The sequence below is a fragment of the Zootoca vivipara genome, chromosome 3, assembly GCF_965207765.1.
Source record: "Zootoca vivipara chromosome 3, rZooViv2.hap1.1, whole genome shotgun sequence".
Taxonomy (NCBI): domain Eukaryota; kingdom Metazoa; phylum Chordata; class Lepidosauria; order Squamata; family Lacertidae; genus Zootoca; species Zootoca vivipara.
In genome coordinates, this window is record NC_142586.1 from 11831263 (window position 1) to 11856205 (window position 24943).

A 24943-nucleotide genomic window follows, 5' to 3' on the forward strand; every position below is an offset into this window, starting at 1 on the left:
CCCCTGTGGTCAGTGCTGGGCTTGAACTCAGGAGGGGAGGGACTTCGCGATATCCCCTGTCCCTCACATCCACCCCCCTTCCAAGCTCCCCTTCTCCCCTCCCCGGGTCCCCCCCAGGTGTCGGTGACGACTGGAAGCCTAGGAACTCAGTGCTTTCCGAGCCCGTTGGTGTGAACACCTCCGCCCAGTCCTGCGAGGCCCCCCCTTCCGCCTGGGAGGACTGGAATCCCAAAAAGTCCGTGGCGTCTGAGCTGGTGGGGGTAAAAATGTGCTGCCAATCTGCTTCTGCCTCTGACTGGGTGGATCTTGGTGACACCCATACCTCGTCTTCCGATTCCTCAAACTCCGCCTCCCAGCGCCATGGTGAGCTGCTCTCCCGTGCCTCCTCCTCCTCCCCCTCCCTTTCCATGTGCCAGGGCTTGGGTCTGTGGGGAAAGAGGGCGTGAAATTCTTCCACCAAGAATTCCTCCTGTATCTGAGTGGCGGGGACCCATTCATTCTGGGAGGGCGGAGCGTCCTCCCATGCCATGAGGTACTCCAGGCCCCCCACCCCCCTCCGTGAATCAAGGATGGCCGTGGCTTCATTGAGTTGCTCCCTGCCTCCCCTCTCCCCCCCTCCCTCGGGGGTGTGTTCGCTGTCTCGGAGCCTGCTGCTTTCCCTGTACGGCGACAGCAGCGATCTATGAAACACTGGATGCACCCTCATGTCCTCTGGCAGTGCCAGCCTGTATGCCACCGGGTTGACCTGTTGCGTGACTGTGAAGGGACCCAGCCTTCTGGGCGCCAGCTTTTTGCACCTCCCTCTGGTGGGCAGGCCCTCCGAGGACAACCAAACCTTGTCCCCCACCCTGATGACCTCCCCTTGTCGCCTGTGGCGATCTGCCCCCCTTTTGTACGCTTCCTTGGCCCTCTCCAAGTGTTCTCTGAGCTGCTGGTGCACCGTCTCCAGTTCCTCTGCCCAATCCTCAGCCTGTGGGCCCTCCTCCTCCTCCTCCCCCTCCCTCTCTGGGAAAGATCTGAGGTCGCGCCCGTAATTGGCCTTAAAGGGCGACACCCCTGTGGAGACGTGCACCGCATTGTTGTAGGCAAATTCTGCCAGTGGCAGTCTATCCACCCAATCTGTTTGCCGCTGGCTGACGTAGCATCTCAGGTACTGCTGCAGAATGGCGTTGACTCTCTCCGCCTGTCCGTTGGTCTGCGGGTGTCTAGCTGTCGACAAGCTGACCTCCACCTGCAGGAGGTTCATGAGCCGCCTCCAGAACCTGGAAACAAATTGGCGGCCTCTATCCGAAATAACCCTTAAAGGTAATCCATGCAGTCTGAACACGTGGTCCACAAACAGTTTGGCTGTTTCTTCTGCCGAGACCGCCCTGGCACACGGTATAAAGTGGCACATTTTGGACATGAGGTCCACCACCACCAACACTGCGGTCTTGCCCCTGGAAGAAGGCAGATCTGTGATGAAGTCCATGGACACCACTTCCCACGGCCTGTGTGGGGTGGCTAAGGGCTCCAGCAAGCCTGGTGGCGCTGCTCTGACCACCTTTGCCCGCTGGCAGGTGTCACAGCCCCGTACATAGTCTCGAACATCTTCCCGCACCCCTGGCCACCAGAAGTGTCTCATGACTAGGTGGGCGGTTTTGTCCCTTCCAAAATGACCCGCCGTTGGGTTGTCGTGCATCTGCTTGAGGACCGTACGTCTAAGCTGGGTGGTGGGCAGGTAGAGTGCACCCTTGTAGAAAAGCAGCCCCCTGCGTTCTGCAAAGTCTTTTGCCTGCTCCCTCCCCCCTCTCAGTTCTCTGAAGATGCGGTTGGCAAATTCATCCGCTGCCGTCAGTGCTGTGAGTTCTGCCTCGCTCACCACTGCTGCTCCGCAGGACCATGCTGACGGGGGGAAGATGTGCCTGGGTGCTGGTGGCGCCTCCTCCTCCATGTACTCTGGCTTGCGGGAGAGGGCATCCGCCCTGACATTCTGCTCTCCCGGGATGTAGTGGATGGAGAAGTTGAAGTTCGAGAAGAACTCTGCCCACCGTATCTGCCGCTGGTTGAGCACCCTGGCAGTTCTCCAGAACTCCAGGTTCTTGTGGTCTGTGCACACCTGGATGGGGTGCTTAGCGCCCACCAGGAAGTGTCGCCAGTGCTGGAACGCAGCGTAGATCGCAAGAAGTTCCCTATCAAACACTGTGTAGTTGCGTTCAGGCTGTGTCAGCTTCCTGGAGAAGAAGGCACAGGGTCTCCACTCCCTGTTGGCGTCCAGTTGCAACAAAATGGCGCCCACAGCTTTTTCAGAAGCATCTGTCTCAATGCGTAGGGGCGCGTCCTGCACCACATGGAACAGGTTCTGGTCTGAGGCGAACACTCTCTTGAGGCATTCGAACGCTGCTTGCGCCTCTGGTGTCCACCTGAACTTCTGCTTGCCTCTCAGGCAGTCCGTGATTGGAGCCGTAACGCGAGAGAAGTTCTTGATGAACTTCCTGTAGAAGTTAGCGAAGCCTAGTAGGCGTTGGGCATCTTTGCGCGTCCTGGGGCTGTGCCAGTCCAGGATGGCCTGCACCTTGTCCTTGTCCATCGCCAGCCCCTTGTCTGACAGCTTGTAGCCCAGGAAGTCCACCTCTTTGGTGTGAAACTTGCACTTCTCCAGCTTCACATACAGGTGGTTCTCCTTCAGGCGTTGCAACACCTCTCTGACATCTTTCACATGCTGCACTGGGTCAGTGGAGTAGATAAGGATGTCATCTAGGAAGACCAAGCATTTCCTGAAGAGGAGGGACCCCAGGACGTGGTGCATGAAGGCCTGGAAGCATGCTGAGCCCCCTTGCAAACCGAAGGGCATCACCAGATATTCAAAAGAGCCCAGAGGCGTGAACATCGTGGTTTTCCATTCATCTCCTTCCCGGATCCTGATCAAGTTGTACGCCCCCCTTAGGTCCAGCTTGGTGAAAATCTTGCCCCTGCGTGCCGCTGTCAGGAGATCATCCACTCTGGGCATGGGGAAAGCCACTGGCTCTGTCACTGAATTCAGTCGTCTGAAATCCACCACAAGACGGCGCTGTTGCGTGTCTTTCTTGTCCACCCAGAAGACCGGGCTGCCCCCTGCTGCCTTGCTTTCCCTTATGAACCCCCGCTTGAGGTTCTTGTCGATGAAAGCGCGCAGATCCTCCAGCTCCTGGTCTGACATGGCGTACAGCTTGGCTGGGGGTATCGTCGCCCCTGGCACCAGGTTGATCTGGCAGTCAAAAGGCCTGTGCGGGGGTAGGTGGTCGGACTCCGCTTCGCTGAAGACCTCCTGCAGGTCCCAGTACTGCTTGGGTATCGCCTCACCCCCTTTGATATGCATGGTGGCCACCGTGGCTATCGGAGGCCCCTCCCCTGGTTGGTGCTGCATGCAATGTTCCAGACAAAAGTCCGACCCAAACGTGATGCACCTCTGGTGCCAACTGATGGAGGGGTCGTGGCGCGCCAGCCAGCTCATGCCCAAGACGATGGGGGGGTCTGAGATGGTGGTGACGTTGAACGCCAGTGTCTCCGAGTGCCTTCCCACCGTCATTCTCATGGGGGGGGGTTTGATGTGTGATGGCCCCTCCCAGCAGCTCCCTGCCGTCAATGGTTGCCACGTGCAGAGGAAAATCTAACTGCAAAAGCTGGATTTGGTGCTCTTCTGCAAAGCTTCTCGAGAAGAAGTTGGCGGACGCCCCACTGTCAATTAGGGCGAGGACCGTCAGGGGATAGCCATTTGGGAGCGTTAGCGTCACTTCTAGAACCACTCCTGCTCTGGGAGGGGTGGGCTGGCTCTGCTCCTCTCTGTGCGGGTGGGCGGGCTGGGGCTGTTGTCTGCTGACTGTGCCTGGCTGCTGCCCCTTGTCTCCTGCAGCCAGGCTTTCCCGTTTCCCTGCTGTGGTGCTGCGTCAGTGGGGGAGGGCACCACCGTTCCCGCCTTTCCTTGCCACTCCCTGCGATGTGGGCAGTCTCTGACGAGATGCTGGGGTGAGTTGCAGAGAAAGCAATTCCCGCCCCTTCCCTCCTTGCGTCTTGGCGCCGCTGGGGTTTGAAAAGCCCGCGCGCGCGCGCTATCAATCTGCATGGGCTCCTGGTCCTGGCTGGCTCCAGGCGTGGCTTGAAAGGGTTGTTGAGGGAGTGGCTTCTCCTGCGACCGTGGGAACCAAGCCCGCTTTGCGCGCGTCGCTTGCTTGTCGTTCCACCGGGATTCCTGTCTCACCCCCACCGCCAGAGCCGCTTTGCTCAGCTGATCCATAGTACTGGGCTTTGGACCTCTCGAGAGTTCATCCTTCACCTCCTCGTGCAAACCCAAGTAAAACGCAGCTTGCATAGGAGGCGACTCCAAAACCCACCCCAGTCTGTGCACCAGCATGGTGAATTTCGCCCAATATGCGCGAACTGTCATATTTCCTTGGCGTAAATTATGCAGTTCCTCCTTAGTCTGGTCCAAATGACTATCGGACGAATACATCGTCCTCAAACCTTCTAGAAATTGTTGGACATTTTTCATGCAAGGATTCTTGGTTGCGATTAATGGTCTTAGCCACTCCCTGGCTGCTCCGGTAAGATGTTCCACAATAAACGCTACTCTGTGCTCATCATCGGGGAACTCATTCTGGTGCAGCTCAAGAGCATACACGATCTCAGTCTCAAAGCCATGATATTCCCTCGGGTCTCCATTGAACTTGCTTACAAGGGTCCCTGCTCTCCTTCCTGGCAGCACTTGGACTTGGGGAGCCCCTCCCGCCTTGTCTTTCTCTGCATCTAGCTTGCTTTGGAGGTCTACCGCCACCGCCCTTAATTGCTGCTCTCTTTCCTGAAGCGCTCTCACCTGTTCCGCAAGTTGTAGCCGTTCTTCCTGGACCTGCTTAGTCTCTTCTTTTGCTGCCTTTAATTCTCCCTGTGCCTGCAGATGCAGCTTCTGCAGCTCCTCTTGTGCTTGTTCAGCGAGCTGCCGCCATTTCTCCGCCTCTGACACGCTCATCCCGGCAACTCCAAAGTAGCCCAAAAAGATTCGGAGGTTGCTGTCACAGTGGCCGGAGTAGGCTACTTCAGAGTAACGACGCTACGCAGCTCTGCATTTTATTCTTTTATTGGTGCTGCGTATTTACAGTGCTAAAGTCATTGCTATTTACACAGAGTGATGTGTTCAGTCGGTATCAGAACCTCCGAATGACTTTTGGCGCGTCTTTCCCCAGCACAAAAGCCTCGGCAGACCCATCCTCTTGCCCCTCCTCTTTCTGCGTAATTCTGGCGTTGGAGGGATGGGTCTCCCCCCCTTCCTTGCCCCTTCCTGTCCCACCTGGGACCCTGGCTCCGCTACCTTGCCTGAGCCTCGGACCCGACTTCCTGCTTCCCCACTGGAATCAGAGCTCCCTCTGCTTTCCCCTGTGGTCAGTGCTGGGCTTGAACTCATGAGGGGAGGGACTTCGCGATATCCCCTGTCCCTCACAATACCCATATATATCCTGACATTTTAAGGGACATTTCTGCTCTCTAGAATACAAGGGATGTAAAACATGTACATTAGAGTAGAGTGTGAGCCCAGACTGCAAAGGAATCCAGATGTGGTGGACTGGTAAAATGAGTTTGCATCTAATTTAAACACGGAACAACGGTGAAATACCTAACTTTTAATCTGGGGACATTATGGTAGTGGATTGAAAATTACTGTTCTTTTTAAGTAAAACATTAAATGGACAGATTGGGGGCACTTTCGTTGCATAATAGGGAAACTGTGATGATGCTATGGTGTTGTTACAAAATCTAAATAAGTCTCTCCACCATGATTCTCTAGTGTTAACTGCAGTGCCGGATTTACGTATAAGCTAAACAAGCCATAGCTTAGGGCCCCACTCTCTTGGGGGGCCCCAAAAAAATTAAAGAAAAAAACCTGGATGCACATTTCCAAAATATAAGATAAAAAACCAAGGACAGCTGGCCATAGACAGCTGGTCCATTACCTTCAGTAGCTTAGGGCCTCATCAAACCTAAATCCAGCCCTGGTTATACCATAGAATATGTGCTTACTTGTGTACTATTTCAATCCTTTCAAGCTTTTCATAAAATTATCTGAAGAACTGAGACAATGTGATAGAGACAGTTACAAGAAATGTATAGCTAACTACCCCTCGGTTCATATTATCTCTACCCTGCAGACTTCCCTTTGTAGTAATGTCAGCTGATCTTTCATGAAAGTTAGTGCACTATTTGTCAGTAATTATTTGTCCATCCAGAAACAATGGTTGTTTGGTTCATATACCTTTTCAGACAGTTAAATTGGCTGGTGTTGTGTAGTTTACTTCTTCGTTATAAGGTAGCTACTTCCAAGATTTACACAACAGTGCTTTGAGGAATTAATGAAAATCCCACATGGAAATACAAACAAACAAAACAAACCTAGACTGTGGAAATAACCTTAAAATACGTTAAAGGCTTAAGGATTATGTGCAGTTGGAATAGAATGGAGTATATTGTGATCTGTAGGCTATAGTATGAAAGCAGACACACTAAGTTTCATGAAAATGGTTCCCACACACTTTCTCTATCCTTAAAACAAATACATCAATCCTTGCTGAGGTGTTTGCATCTATCTGAAGTGTGTGGAGGAAGGAGATCAGTCACAAATGCCAGCTCTGCCTCAAACAGCCCCGTTCCCACTGACCGCAGCCCCAAACCTTCAGGCATTAAGAAGGAGGTCTGGAGGGCAAATCTTCTCCTGTTCAGCTGAGTGTATTTAGACTCCTCCACACAGGCAGGAACCCTGTGTAACTGAGATAATTCACACTGAGGATTCTGAGTGTAGACAGTTCAACTTGGGAAGATTCTTCTGCTCCACATGCACCGTTAGGGTTGGAGCAGGTGAAGATTAAGATGTTGGGGCTATGCCCATCATGGCAGCGGGAGGACTGGTCCCTCACATTCCTGTTTATCCCTTCATACATTAAGCAGAGCCCTCCTGGACCAGTCCAAAGGCTCATTTGGCCCAGCATCTTATTCCACACAAGAAGGGTAGCCGTAGATGAAATATTTTTAGTTGCAATTATTTTTATTATTTTTATTCTTTATTGATTTTATATACCACCCTATACCAGGGGGTCTCAGGACGATTCACAGAATAAAATCAAGATATAAAACCATAAAATACATAATAAAAATAAAACAACAACCCAATACCCTCCCCCAACAAAAACAAAACCCAACACATTTTAAAAGGGCATAGGATGTAAATCAGATCAACCAAATGCCTGGTTAAAAATGAACGTTTTTGCCTGGCGTCTAAAGGTGTATAATGAAGGCACCAGGCAAACTTCCCTGGAGAGAGCATTCCACAGGTGGGGGGTCACTGCAGAGAAGGCCCTGTTCTTGTGTTGCCACCCTCCAGACTTCTCGAGGAGGAGGCACACAAAGGAGGGCCTCAGAAGATGATCTCAGGGTCTGGATAGGTTCATATGGAAAGAGGTGGTCCTTGAGGTATTGCAGTCCTGACCTGTTTAAGACTTTATAGGTCAAAACCAGCACTTTGAATTGGGCCTGGAAACTAATTTGTAGTCAGTGCAGTTGGACCAGGATCGGTGTAATATGCTCAAACCAGTGAGCAACCTGGTTGCTGAATTCTGCGCTGGCTGAAGTTTCCGAACCGTCTTCAGAGGTAGCACTATGTATAATGCATTGCAGTAATCTAACCTTGTTACTGTTTCCCGTGAATGCTTTCAAAGTTCTGGACTCTGTGTATATATAATGCCTATATTATCAGAATGTGATATCCCCAGATGTTGCTAGACTACAGCCCCCTTCAACCTCTGACCATTGACCATGCTGATGGGTGCTGAATTTCAGAAACATCTGGACAACTACAGGCTCCCCACATCCATTTTTATTGCTACATGCCCTGTTATTTATGTGCTGAAGATTTGCGGGATATAAGGATTGTAAAGAAAAATAAAATCTACTATTGGGGCATTTATCTTCTTGTGATATCTTCGGTCTCAGATTTTTATTTATTGATTCAGTTTCATAATTTAATTTAGCAATCCAAGACTTTTAAAATGTGTTTGTGTCATAGAGCTTCTGAGAGAGACTAATGTTAAAGTGTCTGGCACATTATACATCATCATAAACTCAGATGTTTTGAGCACCAGTTTGAGGCCTCGCCTCTCTCATTGTCATTGGTTATCTTGGAGGGGGGCTGAGAATGGCCTATTTCTCTGCAATCTGTGAAGATCGTCAGGATGTTGTGACTAAACTAGTTACACTTCTGATGATGCTAGCATGAACATCAGTTTAAAAATATTGTTGTCACTTTGCTGTTCAGTTTGATAACACACTCCTGTTGAGAAATAACATGTCCTGTGTGTGAATGAATTTTGAATTCTCAGTAGCTGATGGGTGCAAAGTCATTAAATCAGCACACACTTGGACCATGGCTGTCCTCCATGTAACATTTCCCCCTGCCTCCAGCAAGTAGATTTGACATGTGCGGAGATACATATGTAAAGTGACCTCACTGTGTTTTAATTTGATTCTCCTAATTCTTTCTTTTAAATATGGGAGGCTGAGATCTAAAGAGCCGCGAATTCATTTCCAAACCCCTTGTAACATACAACGGTTTTTACCAAGATGGGTGTAATTTGTATTGCTAGGTCAGCTATCCCACCCCTGGTCAAAATCTGATTTTTTTTTGTAGCTTGACCTTTTTCTCCCCTTTCTTGATGGAGACACATTCATAGCAATATATTTCCAGGCAGTGACACCTCAGATGCAAACCTTGGTTATGCCACGAGAGACAGTCATCTCGAAACATGTCTCGTATGGATTTGCTCCTGTGCTGCATTGGAAATGGTTAGCTATTGGGCAAAGCCATTGGCCATTCAGTTCCCCCAGAAGGGAAAGTGGTGATATACTCCACCACATCCCTGTGCCTTTCCCCGTCACACGCTGGAGGATGAAAGCAGGGCCAGATTTAGGTTTGATGAGGCCCTAAGCTACTGAAGGTAATGGTCTCTTTATATGTCCAGCTGTCTTTTGTCAACAACAAATTGTCGCTGTTTTTTGTGTTGAATATATCTTGCATGGTAATTTATGGAACTAGTAAGTATCTAAAGCCATTTGCACATAACAAAATGTGTATTTTATCACAGCAATTGTTGAACTGAAATACAATTAAGAAGAAGTATGTTAATAGTGAAATACAATTAAGAAGTATATGGGGGGGGGACACACAAATAAATCCAGCACTGGGTGAAAGTCTGGAGTTGTGGCGTACATGGGTACACATCAAGCGCCAGATGTTCCCCTTCTCTTCTTTATAGTTGAGTAAGATTGTCTTCCATAAACACAGTTTTAACAGTGAATCTGTAAACGGCTGTGGAGGCCAACTCTGGATCCACACGTCCTTCCACAGTGGGGACATAGGTTTCTGGGCAGGAGTTGATCACGTTGAGGGTTTGCCAACCGTGCCTTTCTCTTAGTGTGTTTCTCCCTTTCATCCTGAGTTTGAGCGTCTTCAAAATCCACTACACCTTTGGTAAAAGCTGTTCTCCAACTGGATCGCTCGCAGGCCAGTGTTTCCCAGTTGTCGGTGTTTATACTACATTTTTTAAGATTTGCCTTGAGAGAGTCATTGAACACCTCTTGTTGACCACCAGCATTACGCTTACCATTTTTAAGTTCCCTTCTAATGCATGAGAGAGGCAGTGGCAGATGCAGGAACATGATAGGGAGAGCACAACCAGTGACCGCCATCATGTGAGTCTAATCACGTAGTGAATCAAATAGGACTATAGCGATAGACCAGTTTGGCATAACCAAGATAGCCTAGACCCGTATCCTTCTGAAGTGTTAGATAAACCTCTAACTTCTGTTAGATAAACAGATGCTAACCCCACCTCAGCTTTTAGGAAATGTTCCAAATGCACACCCTTATTTGACTCCATGCAAATAGCCGCTCTCTGTCACATCTAAGGATTTACCCACACCAAAAACAAGCCTGAAATGTGCTAAGCTAAATAACAGAGTCTTGTGGAAAGAAAGCCTGTTAAAAAAAAGAAAAGGCTGTCAGGCTTTAGGCATACAGTCGGGCCCTGCAAAGACAGAATCTTCCATGCAGGCTGCTGTTTGTTCTCCCCCAGGCAGTAGATGTAATAGTGGAAGGAGAGATTCTGAAGACGATAAAGTACGGTAAATCAAGCTTAGAATAATGTAATTGCTAGTGGGGCTTCCTCAACTCTTTTAAAGTTTTTTAGAACATGAGAAAACATGGCTTTGTGCCTGAGAAGTTATCAAACTGCTTATGTTTGTGTGTTAAATCGTTTTTTAAAAAAATCAGAAAGAGAAATCTGTTCTTTAAAAAGAAAGAATCCTCATTGCCTGTTCTTTTTCCTTCTTCCCTGCCATCTCCCATAGGAAGTAATAGAAGCTATTGCTGAATGTGCATTTAAGACGTCTCCTTTCCCGATCCTTCTCTCTTTTGAAAATCACGTGGATTCGTAAGTAGCCAAAATATTTCCGTAAGCAATATTGTGGAATAAATATCAGCCTGCATATGTTTCATTGATGCTGCTGAACGATTGAAGTTCATGGTGAAGAAACGATGGCATTCCGAAATGTGGTAGGAGTGGTTTGGATAAGAGTTTGCTGCATTCCATATTTCTTTGCAGAGAATGTGTGCCAAAACCACTTTTCAGCACGCTTGAACAGCATCTTTTTGGGCCAAGGGCCCCGTTGCCAGTCAACTACCCCTCCGAGGACCAAATGCCAGTGGGGACCATAGCCAGTGTATATATTACACATGGACACTGCACGTAAAACACAGATGCACACAGAGTACATACATGTACCCTGATCCCATATGCACACCCTCTAACATTCCTCAGATGAACATAGGGTTAGATTTGCAGTCTTCGTCCATATAGGTTACCTCTAGCAACTTATGCACAAAATCAGCAAACACGTTGTGGGGCGGGGGGGGGGGGAGGAGGGAGAGCAAAAGGAACCAGCTGAGCAGTGGCAATTTTAAATCAGTGACTAAACAATATGCAAATTGCAAAGCAATTTATGTGTTTATTTTTTACATGATATCTGCACGTTTAAAAGAAAGCACTCATAGCAGGTGTATGTGGGTCAAACAGGTGGACAGAAGGAAATCCACTTGACTGTCCATTTTCAAACAGTTTTCTGGAAGCTTGCCTTTTAAAGAGCAGGCAGACATCTTTATCTCAGATCATAGCCCTGTGGTGCTTAGTGCTAAGATTGGGGATAAAAGATGTCTCTGCCTGCGCTATAGAGATCTCTAAAGAGCAGACAGCAACTCTACTGCCGGGGTCTCTCAGGCCACTTCCTGTGGCTTGGTGGGACCCTCTGGGCCATGAGTTAGCCAACAGTTAGAATATATGACTAGGTTTCTCCTAAGTAGCAGACATGTTTGAAAAATCACCATTGTTGTTGAAATGCCAGAATCAAGAAATGTACAAACGCAGAACAATGCAAGTGGCACTATATCTTTTGGATAAAATGTATGAGCAAAACTTATTGGAAAGCATATATAATTGTTATTGTCTGCTCTTTTTGGAAACTAGTAATAAAAGGGCCTGAAGACAAAAAGCCAGCCAGATCATTGGTGGTTCTGGTACCCCTTCTAGGGCTTAGAAATAATATCTCATCTGCTAAAATTAATTTGAGATGAGTTCAGTGTCTAATAGAACAATTTCTCACCCACAAGCTGAAACCATAATTGAAACTGCTTCCTCCAGGAGCTTTTCTGATGGTACAGAGATTCAAAGTGTTATTTGCTTTGCAGATGGACTCTGAACATTTGCTCTCAGCCAAAAATTACATTAAATGTGCAACCCTCAGTACACACACAATACTGTTGGGCAAGCTTGTGGCATTAAAAATGCATGTGTATTTAAATTATATTTCCAGTTTGCATCAAGTTTCTCAATGAGTACAAGGATATTTCAGTTAATATTGCTCATAATCCCAACTGTTGCAAAGCACCTAAGTAGCCTCGGGGCACAGGGAAAAGAAGGTGGCAAGAACTGGGAATTTTGGAGGAAAACTTCAACATTTATTCAATGCGTGCTTTCTAGTCTTGACCCCGAGCAGCAATGCGAAACCGAGAAAACTCTGAAACCTAAGGCAGGAACCACAAACCTACATACAGGAGTAGAATAAAGATATTTTTGTTTAACAGCGTGCAAATGTCACATTCATTTTCTGCATTTTCTTAAGCACATATTACTTGCCTGTATGTGAGGCAGGTTCAGCTTTTTCAGTTTACCAATGCAGATGTCTGAGAACATTTATTGTATTTTTAATGTGAAAATGTATGTGAAAAGAACTGTCACAATAGTGGGAATAATCATGTAATGACTCCATATCGGTGAGAATAATTTAGGAGGATAGGTTCCCAAAAAAATTATGCCTCTTGCTCTCGTTAAAGGATATTATATTTTCCATTACTGGCACTTCCGATGCTATGAATAACCTTCATTTAAATCCCTGTTTTCTTCTCTTTTCAGCCCTAAGCAACAGGCAAAAATGGCAGAATATTGCAGATTAATATTTGGTGATGCCCTGCTGATGGAGCCACTGGAAAAATACCCAGTAAGTTGGTCCTCTCTGGTAAAAAAAGAAGAAGAAGTAGAAGTAGCAGTAAAAATATAGATTTACAATTTTGAATTTTCTGTTGCTTCTAAATAGATTCTTTATTTTGCACATTATAGTAGGTGGGCTAAGGTGTCATAAATTATATACTGTACTATTTTTAAGTCAGTTGTAATAATGCTATGAAGAGTAACTTTTTTTAAAAAAAATGCGCTGTTATATAATGCATGCTTTCACAGAAGAAACTGTATCTACAAAGATTTTGAAAATAACCATCTTTACAATTGCTTTGCTGCCACTTGAATTGTTTCACCAAATGACAACTTATTCAGTCTTGGGCAAGAAGACAGAAGCTTCCAATAGCTGGACGTGGATTTGGTCAGATGTATATAAGATCTGAATGACATATTGACGACAATTGTTTGGCAGCACCTTCTTTCCCCTGCTGCAACCCAATTCATCCACCAGCAGCCCACCAAATCACACATTGTACTTTGTAAGATGTTTGGCAAGGATGCCCAAGTGTAGTTTTGAAAGAGTTACGACCATATAAAGTCAGGGGAATCAGCAAATGCATTACTTGCACTATTGTGAAAGAAGTTAATCACATGCTTGCAGAGTCCACTCTGATAACAACAACTTATTTATACCCCACCCATCTGGCTGGGTTTCCCCAGCCACTCTGGGCAGCTCCCAACAGAATATTAAAAACACGATAAAACATCAAACATTTAAAACTTCCCTAAACAGCTGCCTTCAGATGTCTTCTAAAAGTCAGATACAGTAGTACTTTGATTTTCGAACAGAATATGTTCTGGAAGTCAGTTCAACTTCCGAAACGTTTGGAGACCAAGGTGTGGATTCTGATTGGCTGCAGGAGTGTCCTGCAGCCAATCGGAAGCCGTGCCAGACGTTCGGCTTCCAAGGCAAAGTTCACAAACTGAAATACCTACTTCCGGGTTTGCGACGTTCAAGTTCTGAGTTGTTCATGAACTAAGCTGTTCTAAAACCAAGATATGACTGTATTTGTTTATTAACTTGACATCTGATGGGAGGGCGTTCCACAGGGTGGGCGCCACCACTGAGAAGGCCATCTGCCTGGTTCCCTGTAACTTCACTGCTCGCATTGCGGGAACCACCAGAAGGCCCTCTGCACTGGACCTCAGTGTCTGGACTGAATGTTGGGGGTGGCGATCCTCCTTCAGGTATATTGATTACATGGGCTGCCACAGATCCCTGAACATCTTGCTTGTGAAGCAAGGAAATGGCATCCTTGCCAAGGAAGAGGTTATTGACTTCACAGATGTGCACAGAGTATTGTGTGCCAGCCCACCACATATGGGGAGGGGGCATTACCTGAACTTGCAACGGAGTAAAGTAATTGTACGCTGTCATGCACACATTTCCCCATAAGTGCAGTGCTGCTTCTATGTGGGGGGAAATCCCCAGGTAGTCGTTTTCCTAACTGGGACACAGGAAGCCTCCTGAAATCAAGAAACATTGGACATGAGCATTCCTCAGCTGTAACAAAAAGTTGGCACGGTGACAAATCAACTGGCAGAGCTGTCCCTTGCCACAGGCAGAAGAAGAGAGTGTGTCTAGGCAAAAGGAAGGAGCACAAGATGTGCTTTAAGGGCCCTGTGAAACGAGTATGAGTGAAGCCTTGTAAAGGGCAAAATATTATACTGTATCATCAAAGTGCAGCAGCCAACTCAGGCAACACATCCAGCCTCGAAGGAATGCACCAGCCACTGCTGCTGCCACAGTGGCAGTGATGTCTGTGGCATGCTTTTCAGTGGACGCATCTTCTGCCTCCTTGGCAGCCCCGCCCCCCGTGCTACCACCGCAGTGGCCTCTTGGCGGATAGGATCTCCTCCCACTCTGAGAGAGGAAATGGTGGGGGCTGCCCTCTGGGGTTTCCTGGGCTCTGCACCCACCTGCCATGATTCACAGTGAGCCTGTCAAACCCCCCCCCCCATGGCAGCCTTTTATTCCCACTTCAACCATAGAGTAAGGTTGATTTGATTTCCTTCTCCCCACCCCTGTTCCCAATGTAGATTTCCCTCACCTCTTCTTTCCTGGGGAGGGCGACGCCATTTAGTGGTTGGCCTCAGGTACCCAAATGTCTTGGGCCGGCCCTGACGTGCGGAAATGGTGCTTTAAAGAGACACAGCTTTACTGCCAGTGTCTTTTTCCTTTCTCAGCTTGAACGTGGCGTCCATCTTCCAAGCCCGGCAGACTTGATGTACAAAATTCTGGTGAAGAATAAAAAGAAGTCCCAGAAGTCTGCGGATGGGAGTGGGAGGAAAAAACTGTCTGAACAAGCTTCGAATGCATGTAGCGATGCTTCCAGTGGGTTTGAGCCCTCTTCTCCTGGAGCCGGTAAACAAACACACTTTCCCTGCAATATATTGGTTTTAAAAAATGGGGGGGGGAGCACATGTTACAAAACTACAACCATTTTTAAACACACATAGACACAAATATCCTCTGCATAATGCAAATGCAAACTACTAGTTCTGATAGTCATAGCTATCCCCGACTTCTTAAAAAAAAACCATATGATACACCTTGTTGGACAGGGATGCCCAGATTTTGTATTGTGGGAAGCTATTTTCCAGACAGTGGTCTGACGGACAGATCCGAAGGCCTCTTCAAATGGTCACCTTAATAAAGGAGGTGCCATTTATGGCTTGATTCCTAATGCTCACATGCAAATTTAATCATTTACATATTGCACATGTTACATAGAAAATCGAAGAGGACCAGCAAGTTATAGGGTATCTCTTCATTGTCACTCTAAAACACTTAAAAAAAAAATCCTTGCAAGTGAAATTTGACAAACTTTGAATATGCCTTGATTGAGATTTGAGAGGTGTGGAATTTTTGCTATGGGGCCGGATTATTCCACAGCAGGCCAGCTGAGCACTTCTAATGGAGGGAATCAATACAGGCAAATCGTCACTGTTGCTACTTCAATATTGCTCAACCTCCACCTTTGTGCCAAGTATGGCAAAGCTCATGATTCTTGCCTGCCTTCTGCCACTGTGTCCAGCTCCCTGCAGTCCGTTTCCATGACAGCAGCATCTTTCTTTTTATGTCAAACCATACCAGTTTTTTCTTCGTTCTTCACTTTGTTAGCATCCATTCAGAAGCTTGTGCTGTCTTTTAGCATCAACACACCAGGACACCATTCCTGAAGTCTGTTGGAGCAAGGCCTCATTTCTCCACGTCTGTACTCCAAGAAGGATAGCCTCATTATTTCAGGGCATAATATAGGACTTGAAGCTTTGGACCAATAACTTCTTTCCTCTCACACATAGCACAGCCCTTCAACAAGAGAATTCCTTGCGCGCACACACAGAGAGAAGTAAAGTGTGGCAGGGGGAGAAAGGGTCCTTTCAAAATTGGCTGCAAATTGCTAGATGATGTTATCACAAATATTCCATGCTATACATTTCTTCTGGTGCCCACTTCATCCCAGCTGAGAAATAGCTCCTTTGTTCCTCAGAAGGACATGTAGCTGCTGACAACATGCCATCCATTCAGCAAAGGAAAACTCTAGGCCACTTCACCCTATAGAATACAAGAGCCCTTCCAAAGACAAATTTTGATAAATTTCTCCTACCTTTTCCCATTTTAAAGACTTGAGTCTTACCCCCCCCTTTCACTTCCTCAGTTCCCCCCCCCCCTTTCACTTCCTCAGTTCCTGAGGGCTTTGTTTCGTGCTCCGGGAGGACTACGGTATTACTTTAGCAGTGAAACAGCACAGAGAATGAGCTTATATGTAGAACCTGGAGATTCATTCATTTCTGACTCTCAGCTAGGTCCCGATCTGGGCAAACACTTAACTTGTGCTCCCCATTCCTCCTGAATAGCCTCTTTTGTAGCTAAGCTGAGCAAAGCGGTGCAAAGTTTTAAGGAACTGTTCTTCAAGAGAGAAAAAGGGTGAACACTTCTCAAAGTTCTGTTACTCAAGCAACATTGTGGCCTTTTCAAGGCTGATGACCTAACTTCTTCTGTGCTAGTCTGGCAAAGGAAAAATGAACTTGATACATCCCTCATATTGACACTGCTTTTTTAAACAAGCTAGTATGGGGGGGGGGGATTTGATTCAGATCCTCCTCTCTTCACCCATTTAACAAATCCGTCTCCATCTGATCCCCACTGGCAATTACACTCGGAGGGGGTTTGCCATTAAGTGAGGCTTTACTTTTTAAAAGAAAATTAAAAGAAACAAAAAATGCTGCCTATTCAGTCTACAAAAGTACAGTAAACCCAACCTACTGGGGAAATTTCTTTAGAATTTCTTCTTTCTGCTACTTTCTTGAAAGCCACAAAAAAGTAACCAAAGTTTAACTGTGAAAATGGGGAATGGGAGCATAATTTGTAAGTATGGCTAAATACCACAATGCTGTTACTGTTTGTTCATTAATGTATTGAAGGGATAATGGCTCTTTTGGCCCACAGAGGAAGGCTTTGAAAGCCAAAACGCTAGACCAAGATACCATCTTGAGCCTATGGTACTGTAGTTGCATTTGCATGAAGCGAAATGACTCTGGTAAACAACAGCACCTTAAAGGTGTGAATATTGCGAGGCGGTTGACTGCACTGAGTTTCCTTTCTTCAAATAAAATGTTGCAGGGGAAGCAGAGATTGAGAGCGACGATGATGACGATGATGATGACGACTGCAAAAAATCATCAATGGATGAAGTAAGTGATGAATCATTTTTGAAGTCCTGGTGTGACTTTGAAAGCATGTTTGCATGTTTGTCCACATGACACAGTCTTGCACTGCCATCTTGTGGATAGCGAGGGCCAAGACGCTGCCACAGAACCAGGTATTTGCCACTGGACTATCGAGCTTATCTGAAGAGACCCACATTTGAGAGCTGGCCTTATTTCAGGAATATGGGGTCCTAGGTTGCACTCTGGCTCCATGCTTTGAAGTTCACATCTGCATCAAAAGTTTTCTCTCCTGGGGGCCTTGAGCTAAAATTATGTGGCTTTTGAGATGTCAGTATCACAGTTCGGGTGCAGAAATGATACTGACCAAATTGCACAGGAAATCTCCCCTTCCCCTTCCCCAGCCTCTGTATGTTTTTCTGTGTATGTGTTTTGCAGCCATTGTTTTCTCTTTCTGCTGCTTTGATCCCTGCTTTGTCCTTTCTTAAGGGATCCTAACCAATCAGGACCGTGCAGCAAATAAGATAATGTCATGACGCTCTATGTCATCTAGAAAGATTTGAATGATATCACTGAGAGCAAATTAAAAAATGTGGCATTTTATTATTCATGGGGAATAAGGGCAGTGTTGTTGCTTTTTGCGTTGTGTTGCTTTCAGTGTAAATGCACAAATGCTTCAGCCCGCTCCCTTTCAACACAATCCCTCAAAACTGGGGGTGCCTTCCACCACTGTGCATGCTCACACAAAAAGTGCACCAAGTCTCCTTTGCAGCTCAACCATAGTTTAAAGCAAGAAAGATGATCTGTTATCCTAAAACAAACAAACAAACCTCACATGAAACAAGAGTAAGCAGAAAAGCTTGATGATTTGTTATGGGGACCTGCAGTTCAGATCCCTTTGTCCTCATAGCATCTTCACAATGCTTAAAGCCATCTGCAGACAGTTTGTCTCTGTCGCTTGTCAGGAGTAAAAACTCCACCGGGAGATTTCACCACTTCCCCTCCGAAGAGGACGGTGTTACTTCTGCCACCATCCAGAAAATAAGTAGCTGCAGGGGCCTGGCTCCCGGTTCTTTCCTTCCAGAAAGAATTCCAACAGCCACTTGCCCCCCAAATAAGAAAGGTAATAAACAAGCAGTTAACCAACGCTGTCGTTTGCTGTGGGTGATACAGCCGTGGCAAGGAAAGGCCAGCCTGGCTTCCACTACAGACCAGAGGCCCCACATGCTGTTTTATAGCTGCTCCTTCTTCCATCCCATGAAAGCGATTGTGACTAAACCCCAGGAAGAACTTTCTGACAGTGAGAGCTGTTTGATAATGAAACAGATTCCCTCGGGAGGTTGTGGACTCCCCTTCCTTGGAGGTTTTTACGCAGAGGTTGATGGCCATCTGTCTTGGGTGCTTTAGCTGAATTCCAGGGGGTTGGACTAGGTGACCCTTGGTGTCCCTTCCAACTCTACGATTCTATGATTCTAAGCACACCAGCACCAAGAAATACATCTGGCCCCAAATGCACGCAGGTGCCTATTATTTGTCCTCACTTCTTTGTCCTGGCATTATCAGACCGATTCTTCCCCCTCCACTCTATTTCCCTTGTTGGTGCCTTTCCTTTATGTTTGTACTCCTGAGTACATGAATCTTATTTTCTGCAACAAGCCAGCAGAGCTATGTGTTGAATTTTAATTGCTGCAGGCTGCTTAGGGAGACAAATCATGCCTGTAAAGCCTGTAAGAATAAAATGAATAGCTGGCTTACATGGATTTCCTTACCATCCTAACTCGAGAGATGTTACGAGATTTGAAAGTCTTCTAATGGCACTGAATGCTGTAGTTTGGGAAATTGTGGTAGAGATGGACAGCAGTAGCTCATTTTGCTCCCACAGAGGTTCAGTGCACTTGGATTTTGAATGAAAAAATAGAGTGGTGTTCAGCTAATTGGTGGACCCTTTGAGATTCATGAACCTGACCATGTTAGGGCTACTAACTTGGATCTGCTCTGTGGAAACCTTAGTTGAACACCACCCATCAGCTAGACAGCTAGACATCAGCTTGGTAATCTTTATGAAGTTAACTTGGGGCAGTGGATACTTTGACAGAGATGTTGACCTTCGCCTGTCTCCTTTCTAGGGGACAGCTGGTAGCGAGGCCATGGCCACTGAGGAAATGTCAAACTTGGTGAACTACATACAGCCTGTCAAGTTTGAGTCGTTTGAAACATCTAAAAGTGAGTACAGAACTACATTTCTAGGCAGATGTCACTAGGTCTGGGCGGTGTACCGATACATCTCCCAGCACCGGTTTGTAGACCACATCGCAAGAACCGTTTCAGAATAATTGAGCTGGCAATGTATTGCAAAGCACAGCCTTCAAACCTCCAGGGGGTGGTATTATTGTGAGCCCCCTGGCAGCTGGCTGCCTCTTCTTCCCTTTCAGCTCCCTTTCCCCTCCAAAGGCAGAACAGTCCCACTCCCAGCCTTGGCGCCTTCCCGTAACCGTGATGTCTCTACCCAAAGCCGGAATCGCGGCTGGGCTGCTTCTTTCTTCTTTCTTCTTCCTCTCTCTGTCTAAGGAGGAGTGGGAGGAGTTCATCCTCCAAACAGAAAGTCTCACCTGCCTCTGAAAGCAGGAGTCTGCAGTGCACATAGCACATACCTCTTAATCTTCATAATCGCTCCTTCACCTATGTGATCGCCAATGACTGCTCCATTGCATTGTTTAGCTCAGGCATAGGCAACTTCGGCCCTCCAGATGTTTTGGGACTACAACTCCCATGATCCCTAGCTAACAGGACCAGTGGTCAGGGATGACGGGAATTGTAATCTCAAAACATCTGGAGGGCCGAGGTTGCCTATGCCTGGTTTAGCTGGTGACATATCACAATGTTGAAAACCAGGTATCACCCAGCCCTAAATTTCACAGCATTTTTTAAAAGATTTAGAAAATTCTGTTCAATTTCTGCAAGGGCAATCTAGCCAACAATGGTTTTGAGACTTAACAATCTGTGAACAAAACAAGTGCTCAGTTACCTAAACGTTTACTCAATGTGATAATAAAATGGTAGCTGCTTATGGAAGGAAGCACAACTTGGTTTCTTGGTAGAGAATCAGGCTAGCTTAAACATTTGAATCAATAACATTTATTAGTAAGATGGGACAAGAAGAAAGAAGAAGAAGAAGAAGAAGAAGAAGAAGAAGAAGAAGAAGAAGAAGAAGAAGAAGAAGAAGAAGAAGAACAACAACAACAACAACAACAACAACAACAACAGTTCATACCAATGTACCCTTAACTTGGAAGCAATCTGATTACAAAAACATAATGGTACAATCAGTCAAAACTAAGCACTTTCGAGTCCCATTGATCAAAACAGGAAAGATTTAAATATGGGCTCAACTCTTCTTCTTCAATCAATGAGAACTAAAGTGTGTGCCTGTGTTAGGAATCTGCCTTAAGTTTCTAATTGTAGAATTGCACTAGAAGCAGGGGGTGGAATTCAAGGTCGTGCCATGACAAACGTTCCATTTGTGCAAGCATTTCAACCTGCCAGGTGCAACAATCTGCCCTCTGGGGTTCACAGGGGGAGTCCCATTGTGCAAGCAGAAGTCCATGCACAGGGCTTCTACTGATGTCTCCTTAGATGAATCCCACCCGAGGGATTGCTTCCTAAATGTGATTTTCATTTACATGCATAACACAGCACAGGAATGCAGAACTCGTCTTCTTGTGTACATTTCACTGTTGTTGTTTTTCTCTGTTGTAAATTGCTTTGTTAGAAACTAATGGTCCATATTCATGACTGCCTGCTGCTTTTTGCTCAAGTGGCCTTGCTGGGAATGCACTTTGCAACATCTTGAGCAAACAAGCTGATGCCTTTTCCCTTATGTAGAGCAGAACCCCCTTCGAGAGAGCCTGTCCTGTTTCGCTTGGGTTTGACAGGCAATGGTGACCTCTGCTGCGGCCCTTTAAAAGGAAGTCTATAGAATTTTAATTTCAATGTTACGCACATGTTTCATAGACACTGTGGGTAAAGCAGTTAAAAGTTGCAGATCTATGTTCAGCTTCTCTGCTTAGCAGTCTCAGACTACTTGCATTCCTGAAAGATATTTGCAATAGACACAAACTGGTAATTGTTGGCCATAAATAGCAATGATTAAAGAAGCTCTTCGTACTCTGGACATTTTGCATCATTCAATGGTATGGTAGTCTCTAGTGTAAGTAGGTGTCTGCACAGGTTTCGTTGGGGTGCATGGTGTCTATGTGCCTCCCATGGCAGTCCCAGATTCTACCACTGCCCAAACTAGAGATTTGCTCTAAGCCACCAAACCCAGTATGGTTGATACCCTGACAAAAGTCTATTCCAGTAGCATGCTGTGTATACCAGCTGCCGTAGAAAGTTATACTTCATTCACTTCCTGAATTATTGTAGGTACAGGTATTCATAGGTTCCTTTTCCTGCCAAAAGGCAAAGCAGTATACAAGTTTAAATAAATAAATGAAAGCTTCTGATGCCTCATTTCACAGTAGGGTCTACACCCCAAACTGGTGACTGAACCACCCCTTGGTCCCCATAAAACATTAGGTTTAAGCCTAAATAATGGGGTTACGATTGCAGCCTAAGGCTTAACACCCCAAAGAAATCTACATGGGAGAAATTTCAATAGAAGTCAGCATGACTTGTTTTTAAGTTAATAGGTTTGAGGCTCAGGAGTTAAGTCTTTTCTGTCAATAATCTGAATGTTATTCACATCAGTGAACTTTTTAAACTATTTGGCCAGCATTCAAATGCTGCTTTTACAGCAGAATGGGTATAATGGGCAACAGAAGTCTGGGCTTCAAGTCAAAACCATCGAAGGGGGAATATATGGAAGTTAGAATTAGTGTCCAAGTGGTGCAGCAAAGCTTTCCAAAGTGTTGACTCCATGCCACGAATGCCACATGATGCTCCACTTCTGGCATCAAAATATCACGACCTTGTAACGTGTTCTGTCAGTGCAAGGCTTTACACTATCACAATGGAACTTGCCCCAGCCAGCATTGCCAGTGGTCAGGGTTGATTCCCTAACCCTGCCGTAGAACAATAGCAAAATGGGACATAGGCGGCTGTGTGCGTTTCTTTAGTTGTAGAATCCTCCCAAAGGATGACAAATGACCAAGTAGAAAAACAGTACACTTTGAAACATAAAATGAATGAAAGCATTTGTGCACTTGCATCAGTTAACCCCATTACCAATTTTCCTCTCATTCTGCAATGCTCTTGTGTTGATTCTATAGATGCTATGATATGAGATTTTACCTATATTCAGTAGCATGAAAGTTACATCTCTTCACCTTTGTTTTCTTTATTAAATTGCAGAACGGAACAAGAGTTTTGAAATGTCTTCCTTTGTGGAAACCAAAGCACTCGAGCAGCTCACGAAGTCTCCTGTGGAGTTTGTGGAGTATCTTTGACATTGATTGGGGGGAAATAATGTAGCAACTTGGTCACAACTGAGCAAAGAGGTTGGTGAAGGGTTGATTTGACCCAAAGGAGGATGGTCACCAGTTTTAAGCAGCCAGTCAGTGAAAATGAAAATTATAAATTCCACACAAAATTAAATCCAGTTCTTTTATAAAGTGGAATCCATAAGACAAGGGGACCATATCAATAAATGGGGCTTCAGCTTCAAGTTGAATGTTTGCCATCTTGAATCACGGATCAAATCAAATCGGAATGATCAGTGTCAATTTTGGGCAGATACAGATGAAACCAGTGAAGCTCAGTATCTGTACGGATTGAAGTCCATTGACACGGAGTGGTCTGTTTAACTCTATAGTTCCAAACAGTCCCTCAGAAAACCAGACAGCATGTTACTAAAATGTTGCAATTTATTAATTGCAATACCATATAAAGGAGTGAGCGAGGAGATCTGTATTCACAGATCGCAATCCAGATCTGGGATGTAGATCATATCAGAGCAGGCACAAATTGATCCAGCCCGAACTGGGGCCTGACCCAAATTGCCAAATTTGGGCCTGAACTGGAGAGGGGTTTGCATAGCCCTACAACCTACAAGCTGATTGCCATGTCTGTTAGGAGTGGATCATGTGCCAGATCAAACAAATTATCCGTTATTGTAGGTAAGGTGTACAATATTTATGTTTAACTCTTCAAGCCAGGTTAGCTTTTCCGGTTGTATTTTATCTTAACCACTCACAATTTAGGTATAACAAAATGCAGCTGAGCCGAATTTATCCAAAAGGAACACGTGTTGATTCCTCAAACTATATGCCTCAGCTCTTCTGGAATGCAGGCTGCCAAATGGTTGCTCTTAACTTCCAAACTGTAGGTAAGAAATTCACCCTACTACTTGCTTTAGTTGTTGTGTATGGTTTCTGAAGAACTTGTCTAATTCGACTGCTCTTTTATTCACTAGTTTGAATCCAACGTCAATCAAAGTAACTTAAGTTCATTAATTTCAACGGGTCTCCTTTGAATAGAATTTAGTTGTATACAACCCACTAATTAGAATTCCCTCAGTGTACTGGGAAATGATATTAATAATGGCAGAATATTTGAGTAAGCAAATAGAATTAGCATTGTGGGTATGCTCAGAAATGGATTTTGGGGAGATGATCATTCATGTGGTTCTCTTCCTTGAATCGCAATGCTAAAATCACAAGCATTATAATGTACAGGTTCATCCATTTATGCAATCCAGCAATATATCTGTTGCTTTCGTAAAGCATTATGGAGCATGGTTGCGAACCCAGATTTTTTTTTTAAAAAAAAGTCCATAGTATGTGAGGTCAACCATCAAATGAAAACACTTACTCCTCTATGAAAGTGACTGCTGATTTTGATGACATTTGGCAATCAGCAGTTTGAATCCCCGCGACGGGGTGAGCTCCCGTTGTTCAGTCCTAGCTCCTGCCCACCTAGCAGTTCAAAAGCACGTCAAGTGCAAGTAGATAAATAGGTACCGCTCTGGTGGGAAGGTAAACGGCATTTCCGTGCGCTGCTCTGGTTCGCCAGAAGCGGCTTAGTCATGCTGGCCACATGCCCTGGAAGCTGTCTGTGGACAAACACCAGCAGGCCCGGCTCTAGGGGTAGTCTCGGTGGCGCGGGGCGCCAGGGCACCGGGCCGGCAGGAGGGTGCTGTGCGCTGCGCCCGCCCACCAGGGCGGGGGCGCCGGAGCGATCTCCGCGCCACAATGCCAGGGTGCCCGACCGGCTTGAGACGGCCCTGAACACCAACTCCCTCGGCCTATAGCGCGAGATGAGTGTGCAACCCCAGAGTCGTCTGCGACTGGAACTAATGGTCAGGGGTACCTTTACCTTTAACTATAGCGGCCAACTATCTAGCTAGTAAGACAGATATTAGCTGTATCCCCACAACTAAATGTCAATTGGACCAGAAGCAAGGGCAACCAGTACTCCCCTGAAAAGACACAGTCATGCAGCAAACCAAAACTCCAAACATACAATTGTGATTTAAATAGAAACAATTGAGATTTATGAAGCGGGGAAATTAATTCCCATAAAAAGAATGATTATTGTGGGTATCATTGTTGTGCCTTGGGATTTCTTTTTCAGCTTCTCGAATAGGTAGTTTGTGTTTTGCTTCATGCAAAGCTGAAGGTAACAGGGACTTTAACGTTTTCCTAGTTTTCAGTTTC

General features: G+C 45.9%; 1 protein-coding gene across 3 annotated transcripts in view; it reads left to right on the forward strand.

Moving 5' to 3' along the window:
- Positions 1–24943, forward strand: part of PLCB1 (phospholipase C beta 1) — a 426994-nt gene that overhangs the window by 310401 nt on the left and 91650 nt on the right. For all 3 annotated transcript variants that reach the window (XM_088665570.1, XM_060272415.2, XM_088665571.1), the window contains exons 12-18: positions 10402–10484; positions 12519–12603; positions 14808–14985; positions 17248–17318; positions 19418–19514; positions 22641–22725; positions 23489–23613. In XM_088665570.1, the coding sequence (XP_088521696.1) occupies positions 10402–10484; positions 12519–12603; positions 14808–14985; positions 17248–17318; positions 19418–19514; positions 22641–22725; positions 23489–23613 (724 nt within the window). The remainder of the gene's footprint in view (positions 1–10401; positions 10485–12518; positions 12604–14807; positions 14986–17247; positions 17319–19417; positions 19515–22640; positions 22726–23488; positions 23614–24943) is intronic.